The 9,162-nt window shown below is 36.4% G+C and overlaps 1 protein-coding gene across 1 annotated transcript; it reads right to left on the minus strand.

Annotated features, from left to right (window-relative positions):
• Positions 1-3,358: 3,358 nt before the first annotated feature.
• LOC111882330 (uncharacterized) lies at positions 3,359-8,073 on the minus strand. The gene is made up of 3 exons (XM_023878695.3): positions 7,045-8,073; positions 5,613-6,569; positions 3,359-4,795 (listed from the first exon to the last, which is right to left on the minus strand). Exons 1-3 carry the CDS (start codon positions 7,963-7,965, stop codon positions 3,818-3,820), a joined length of 2,856 nt encoding a protein of 951 aa, XP_023734463.1. The 5' UTR covers positions 7,966-8,073; the 3' UTR covers positions 3,359-3,817.
• Between the last annotated feature and the right edge of the window lie 1,089 nt (positions 8,074-9,162).

Raw genomic sequence — 9,162 nt, forward strand, 5'->3', positions numbered from 1 at the left:
AATGTGAGATTTGTTGCAGGATGTCCAAGGGAGTGAGCTCGGGATTAAAGGGAGGAGGTCAGCTATACTTTGGGAGCCCTAGTCATTGAGGCCATGACCTGGCCAGATTTTGTGACCCGGTTTCGAGTAGAGTTTGAACCAGCTGTTTATGTGGAACAGTTAAGACTCAACCATGCATGAGTTGGTGACCACTTAAGAGAGATAGAAGGCTTAATTCATGGGTTTAATCCTATTAAGGCATGAAAGAGCATAAATTTTACAACATTATGGCTTAAGACACGTTTATGAGCTAGATCTAAATTTTGGACGTTAAAGCTTAATGGGTTAAGACATTGGAGAATTTTTAGGCTGACTAACCAGTACACCGGGCGTACTCTTGAGTACGTTGCACGTACTAGTCTACTACCCAAATTTCGGATCAACGGTGTACATCGGGCGTACGAGCCATGTACGCCGCACGTACGAAGTCTATAGGCTTAGGATATTTTTGGGCTCGAGTTTTGTTGGGATTTTTGACTTTTTTAGGTTTGGGTCTCAAGCATGCCTGTAGTAGCAGGACATTTATGGTCTCTAGGCTATTTTAGTAGCTCTTGGGCTATAGTGGGCCTTAGGGCCTTTTAGTTAGGCTTGGAAATCCTTTTTTGGATAGTTTAGATTTGGGCCATGGTGGGGGAGGTCCAATGAGGCAAGGGTGGAGAAACCCTTCTGCTTTAAGTCAAGAATTCAACTTTGGACTCTCGGGTTAGATTATGGACCTAATTTCTAATTAGGGTTTTATAATTCTGAATTAAGGAGGGGATTTTGCGAGTTAGCCACTCGAGTGTGATTTGATACCTTCAGTCTGAGGTGAGTTTCCTTCATTGTATTCCTGGGTCGAGGCACCAATGTCGGCCCACTAGTTTATGCTTATAGTATGATGATTGTCTCTATGATTCTTTTGTTATGATATTATGTAGTAGTAGTAGGGGTAAAATAGACTCGGTATCTGGTTGAAATAGACCGAAGGGGGTTGCAAGCACCCATATATGCTTGATTAAATCAGGTTGAAATAGACCGAAGGGGATTGCAAGCACCTATATATGCTTGACTGTATTCGGTTGAAACAGACCGAAGGAGACCACAAGCACCCGAATATGCTTGATTGTATGTTTGTATGGTATAGGGTACTTTGAGGGAACTCACTAAACTTTGTGCTTACGGTTTTTAGTTTATGTTTTAGGTACTTCTAGCTCAAAGGGGAAGGGCACGACCAGATCGCACTGCATCAACCTATGATTTTCTGCATTATATGATTTTGGGAATTTGTACTCTGATAGAATGTTGTTATGATGCATTTTGACTGTTTTGATATGACTACCGTATGTTTTAAATGAAATTTAAAAACAAAATTTTATCCGTATTTTTGAGATGTTACAGAAGATCTCCTGACTCTTAGGAATAGAGTTGGACTATTTCTAGGTTGTGTGACTACTTCTATTTTACACGTTTTACAAATGTTATTATCCTTCGGCAAGCTTAAGGTTGGAGCGAACTTGTAGCTTGGAATGAAGAAAGAAGGCACGATCTTTAGGCAATGGTTTGGTGAATATGTCTGCATATTGATCAACTGTGGAAACATAACAAATCTTTAGATTTCCTTCCTCTACCTGTTCACGGATAAAGTAAAAATCCATTGCAATATGTTTTGATCATGTGCTAATCATGAGATTGTTACTCATGAAGATGGCTCCAACATTGTCGCATAACAGTAATGGACAGATATTGATTTGAGCTTTTAGGTTAATGATTAGTTGTTTAATCCACATCATTCCCACTGTAGTGTATGCTAACAAATGGTATTCAACTTCTCTACTTGATCTAGCAATAACTTTTTGTTTTTGAGAGGTCCAATGGATGAGATTTGGTCCATGAAAGATTGCAAATCCATATTGAGACCTGCTATCATCTTTATCAGAATTCCAACATGCATCAAAGTAGGCACACAACACTTTGGCAGAAGTAGGTTTAAAGTGTAGGCAATTTGTATTTGTGCCTTTTAAGTATCTCAAAATTCTTTTTACGGCCTACCAATGTTTGATGGTAGTAGCATGCATGAATTAGCAGACACGATTCACCCAATAGGTGATGTCAGGTCTAGTAATAGTAGCATATTGTAAAGAACCAACGAACCATATATATATATATATATATATATATATATATATATATATATATATAATGTGGGATCTTCAAACATGTATCCATCTTTTTGAAGACGATTGTATGGATCAGTAGGAGTAGATGTAGGAGATAACATGTAAGTCCCCAAATCTGCTTGTGTATCAATCAGATCCAAATGATGGTGCGGAATCCCAATCAATTGGATGATTTCAGATCAAAATAGAATAAAAGGAGAAGAAGAATAACTTGAATCTATGATGTATTCAATGTTGGAATGAAGCTCCTTACACATAGATTCATACACACACACACACACACACTCTTCTTTGTAACTTCCTCTCACACCTTACGAACACAAACTTAAGCACCTAGAGAAATCTCATCACCTCACCCACCTAACACCTATATATACATGGGCCACAAACTCAAGGCCGGAACGAAAACCCAATGGACCGAAAACCCAATGCTAGACCGAAAACTCATGGGTTTTCGGTCCAAGCTACAATTAATCCCAATATTAGTTTTCGGCCCAAATGATAAAATAATAAATGCTTAGAAAAGCAAAGTATAAACCAATTTTAGACCCAACATGTACATGTTGCCGCAATTAATGATATCTTGAATATAGCCTTGTTGAGATAATTTTAGATGTGTTGCATTTCGATGAATCTAAAGCCCAAGAAAGAAATGCATGTCTCCAAGATCTTTTAGTGAAGATTTCTGATTTAAATCAGTAATAAATGTTTGAAGAAGACCATCATATATTCTGGTGGTAATCAGGTCATCGACATATACAAGTACATATATTGTCGATTTTGATGTAACATGAACAAACAAAGACATGTCTAACTGACAAGCTTTGCTTGAGGTGGCGTTTGGTATCACTGTAGAAGAGGAGAATACAATGAGCATTGCTACTGTTCAAGATGCAGCTGATCTTATTGAGAAGCTTTGTGAGAAAAATGTCTAATCAGTGAATTAGTTTTAAGGATTAGGGAGATTTCTGTCTTTTGGTTTCTTGTTTTTATTTCCTTCAACTGTTTATGTTGTGTTTATTTTAGTTGGTATGTTGGTATTTGGATATTAAAATGGTGTTTCTAAAGAACTTTTTTTGTGTAAAAAAAATTGATGATGGAGTTACGTGTTGTATAAGCTCTGATACCATGAAAGCACTGTATATTTCTATGTATGTGAACAATTGGATGTACAGTTTAAATACAAGAAATTGGAGAAAAGATCTCCTGACTCTTAGGAACAAACTTGGACTATTTCTAGGTTGTATGACTACTTCTATTTTACACATTTTACAAATGTTATTACCCCTTTATATACATATGACTAGACGGTTGGACATACTCCAACCAACACGACGCTTCACAAACCATCACAACGATTCCTATTTAACTGTCAACATACCTAACATTATTAACCGTAACTAATAGAATTAACGGTCTAGGTTAACCTACTAACATAAGTTATGTAAAAAGTTTTAAGAACCAGTTCACCTAAATTTGTCTTCCAAACCCTTTCATATATCTCAAGCATTATTCATCAAATTCTGTACATATCACCATAAAAAAGTTAGAGTGTTTCTCATATTATATACTCCATGCTAGTTTTTATTCTTGCCTTCGAAAGAATAATCCCTTCAAAGTAATCAATTAGAAGAATTTCCTTGAAAATATATTGCATCCTCAATCCTCTCAATGACTGTTTCCATTGTAGGTCGTTCCTTTGAATTGTAACTAATGCACTGATACGCAAGTTCTTTGAAGGTTTGAAAACAACGCCTATCAATTTCATCCTTAATAAAGGGATCAATTAATTCCTCGAGTCTGTCATTGTAGTAGCGTCGTATAAGATTTATCAATGGTTGTGGTTTATCGTTCCCTAAGCTCTTGCGGTTGAAAGCCATCATTCCACTCAAAATTTCAAATAGTACCACACCAAACGAGTACACGTCTGACTCTTTACGAAGGATGCCACTTTCCTGGTAAATAGGATCTAAGTAGAAGTTGGTACCAGCAGCTTTTGTATAGAGATGCGTAGGATGCTGATCTCTGGGGCCTTGCTTGGACAGACCAAAATCACAAACTTTCACTTCAAGGTTTTCATCCAATAATATGTTTGCGCTCTTGATGTCTCTGTGTATTACCCTGTTGTCCTCCCCTAGACCTGAATGAAGGTAGTTGAGTCCTCTTGCAGCCCCTAAGCAAATCTTGAGGCGTTGTGCCCATGTTAGGCAACGCCTCTTATTTGAGTCTCCGAGATGATTGTCAAGGCTACCGTTACTAGCATATTCGCTAACTATAACCATCTCATTGTCTTCATCACAGTAACCAATGAAACGGATGATGTTTTTATGGTGGAAGCTCGAAATCAACTTAAGCTCAGTAAGGAACTCCTTTCTTCCTTGATAACCATTTTGGTCAAGGCGTTTGATGGCAACTATGCATTTTTGCCGGTGCTCAGAGAGTTGTCCTTTGTAGATCACACCAAATCCACCATCTCCAATCTGAGTTTCAACACTGAAGTATTGGGTTGCAAGGTAGATCTCCTTGAGTGGTATAAGAAAATTTTCTAGGTTTTGACATTCTTTTCTTGGTGTGGTGACGATATAAGCTGGTCCGGGGTTCTGTGAATATAAACAAAACTGAATTTAGTTAGATATGTTGTGCCATTTTCCTGCCAATGCCTGAAAAATTGACGACATATTTCTTCATAACATTAATTCCTTTACCTTACATTGTCGTTTCTTGTTTATATATATTTTTATCACGAGATAGATATGATGTAAGAGTAGAATAAGTTTCTTGATTTTTAATTTAGTGGCATATCTCTTAGTTGTGGCCATGCTGTAGGATTTATGGAAATCTCGGTCATGGTGTAATTACCTACGACAACAAAGGAATGTTTTGAAAAGATAATAACATGCGACAAGATTAGAATTCGTGATAATTACCTACGACAATAAAAGAATTATGGTGGTCAATGTATGCTTCTATGTTTGTATGGCCTTGTATTCTCAAAATATAAGCTTGTCAACAAGGCATAACATTTTTATGTACACGACTTCTAATCCACAAAATCTTGAACGATAATCACCACTAGTACAAACTACGGAATCCTATTTAAAAGTGTGTGAGAGCCCGAATTCTGCCTCCGGCTAATGAGAGCCCGTTTTTTATTTTAAAGAAACAACCAGTATTTTAAATCTATAATCGAGACGTTACATTTTTATTGAACCAAATTCCTCTATAACCGGGTTATATTTGTTGTTCCTTTTAGTCATTTTTTAGTAATGCGTGGTGTATGATGGGCCTCTTTTCGTTGCTATGCATGAAATTGAGTTCATTCGGAATATTCAAATTATAAGGAAAAAAAAAAAACATTTCAACCGAGTATGAGCCACACATGCCACGATTTCAATAAAAAAAATAAATAAGACTTACTTGATTGTCGAGTGCTTCTTCAATCCTTTTGATGATCATGTTCATTGTAGGGCGATCCTTTAAGTCCAAACTAATGCATCGATATGCAATTGCCTTGAACACTTGGAAAGAATGGATACTAATTTGATCTTTTATATTAGGATCAATTAAGTTTTCCATTCCCTCATCATAGTATCGCCGGACCAAATTAATGAGTGTTTCAGGTTGATCCTCATTACCAATACTGCTCTCATTACTATAAGCCAAGATCCCAGTCAACATTTCAAATAGTACCACCCCAAATGAGTAAATGTCTAGTTCTGTCTTGACAATTCCGCTTTCATAGTAGATGGGATCCAAGTAAAATGGGGTACCGGCAGCAGGTTCATATACTTGTGGTTTATTTCGATCAACTAATATTGACAACACAAAACCACAAATTTTTGCGTCCAGATTTTCATCTAACAAAATGTTTGCGCTTTTGATATCTCTATGTATTACTATGTTGTGTTCCCCAAGACCCGAATGAAGGTACTTGAGTCCTCTTGCTACTCCTAAGCATATTTTCAGGCGTTGTGCCCATGTAATGCACCTGATTTCATTGGGGTCTTTTAGATAATATTCAAGACTTTTATTCACAACGTATTCAGAAACTATAATGTGCTCATTATCCTCATCACAGTATCCGACGAAAGCGATGATGTTTTCATGGTTGAAGCTAGACATCATCTCAACCTCAGTATGGAACAGATGGACTCCTAGTGAGCTATACATGCGGTCAAAGGCAACTGTGCGGTTTTCCTTATGTTCAGAGATCTGTCCTTTGTAGACCTCACCATATCCATGGACACCAATACAAGTTTCGGGGCTGAAGTCTCTGGTAGCAGAGTTGATATCCTTCAATGGAATTAGGAACCGTTCTAGCTCATGATATTGGTTGATTTGTATAGTTGCACTGGTGGAAGGAGCTCCTTGTATCTGTGTACATAAGAACATCCATAATGGTGACTTCAATGATAAAGTTGAATGAGGTGACAAGTTTACTTGTCATTCAATGGATTAAACTTTATCATAGTGAGATGCCACATTGATATTCAATGGATTTAGAGTTCAGTGACCATTGAACTCTTCAATGTGAAAAATGAAAGTTTTTAATTTTTATATATATAATATAAATTAGCTTTTGTAAGTTTTTATTGACCTCAATGCATCGTAGGAAAAAATTGATAAAGTTGTATGAAATTTAAATAAAAAAAATGATGTGTCAATCTATTGAACACTATATAGCTCAATGCATCGTGGATGCCTAACATAACCGAGTTTGCTTAGAGGCAAAAATTAAGACCACAACATAAATGATCAACGGCATCCAAATCGGTCACAACATAACCTAGTTTGCATTCTCGCATGTGAAACTAGATTTGATTGAATGTAATCAAATAAAAAGACTTACTTGAACATCCAATGCTTCCTCGATGCGCTGGATGATGTTATCCATCTTAGGTCGATCCTTCGATCTGAAAGTTATGCACTGACATGCAACTTCTTTAAAAATACGAAAAGAATGATCATCAATTTGATTTCTTATCAACGGATCAATTAACTTTTCCAACCCATCATCGTAGTAGATTCGGACCAAATTCATCAAAGTTTGTGGCTTCTGATCTTCAATAATCCTTGTATCATGAGCGAGCATGCCACTCAATATTTCAAATAGTACCACACCAAGTGAGTATACGTCTGATTCTTCATTGAGGATGCCACTTTCGTTATAACTAGGATCCATGTAACAGGAGGAACCAACATCAAGAGTAGTCATTATGCTACGAATTTGACTTATGGGGCCTTTGGAAACAGTAACTTTCGCTTCGAAATTACCATCTAACAATATGGTTGCACCCTTGATGTTTCTGTGTATTATTTTCCGGCCCTCTCCAAGACCAGAGTGAAGGTACTCGAGTCCTTTTGCTGCCCCTATGCAAATCTTCAGGCGTTGTGGCCATGTTAGGCAACGTCTCTTATTGCGGTCTTGGAGATGATGATCAAGGCTTCCATTGATGGCGTATTCTGAAGCTATAATCATCATATTGTCTTCGTGATAGTAGCCAATGAAGGGGATGATGTTTTCATGGTTGAAGCTGGAGATCATCTCAACCTCAATATGAAAGTCATTCTTTCCTTTGTAACGATCGGGATGTAAGAGTTTGAAGGCAGCTGTGCGGTTTTGCCAACTTTCAGAAAGTTTTCCTTTGTAGACCGCACCAAATCCACCATTTCCGATACAAGTTTCTGGACTGATCAAGTCTCTGGTGGCCAAGTTGATCTCCTTTAGTGGAATTAGAAAACTTTCAAGGGTTACTTCTGAAGATGACATTGTTTCTGATTTAATTAGTGAATATATTCGGACTCTAAATTTTACTTTGAGATAACTCAACTTTCTTTTTTTTATTTTTTTTGATCAGCAAGAAGAAAAAATTATTGATAAAAGGCCAGCGAGAAGCTAGAGTTGCATCTCAACTTATATGGGCGTTGGCTTTATAGGATATCAAATAGTTGACTAAAATCAAGTTGGTGAATAACGCGGTACGGTCATCGAAAATACCAGGCAAACTACATCTATTCTAATAAATATAGTGAAAAATTCTCCTACGCCTTATATAAAATTTAGTTCCATCTTTAGACTTTTGATGTCTGACCCAATTTATAATGGATGTGGATACTAAATAACTTTCTAATTATTAGTACGTGAATATTATATTTTGAAGGACTGCATATTTTTTTTATTATACATTATTTACAATGTATGTTCATAAATGTTGATATGCAATTTCCTTTACTATATATTCTGAATGACCCAACATTTGTTTCGACCTCTCAATAATTTTTTTGATTTACTCGTCGAATTGAAAAAGTAGTTTAATGATTTTGGTTTTGAAAATTTGATGATAGTTTACGGAAAAGTGAAGTTATATGTCACTATTATTATAAGGGATAAAGACACGTAATACTAATAAATTATAGACTAAATGCATCCGTAATGGTATCCCAGCAGGGGGGAGTATGGGTAGAAAGTAATAATAATATACCACCATGTCGTCTACAAACACGATAAGGGTAGTTACCTTTTTTCCATTTTTGCTTGACGAAGAGTGTGTGATCTACATCGAATTGTTTATAAACAATCTTTTTCATAGAGTTCAAAAATCTCCAAAACCAGACTCGGGGAGATTGTTTTAGTCTGTATAATTCCTTTTTTAAATTACACACCTTTCCTTGACAGTTTATGTCTAGTGCAGGTTCCATGTAAACCTATTCTTCTAGGAGCATTAAGGAATGCATTCTTTACATCAAATTGTCTCAAGGGTCGGTCTTTGTTTGTTGTTATAGAGATGATAATACAAATGGTATTCACTTTTTCAACAAGGACAAACGTGTCTCTATAATCAATCCCATACATTTGAATGTATCCTTTGGCGACTGGCCTTGCTTTACATCTATCAGTATTTTCAATTCCAATGGAATCAAGTTTGATAAAATATATCCATTTACATCCAACCGTATTCTTTCCTGG

Source organism: Lactuca sativa, chromosome 5 (genome assembly GCF_002870075.4).
Source record: "Lactuca sativa cultivar Salinas chromosome 5, Lsat_Salinas_v11, whole genome shotgun sequence".
NCBI classification, from domain to species: Eukaryota; Viridiplantae; Streptophyta; class Magnoliopsida; order Asterales; family Asteraceae; genus Lactuca; species Lactuca sativa.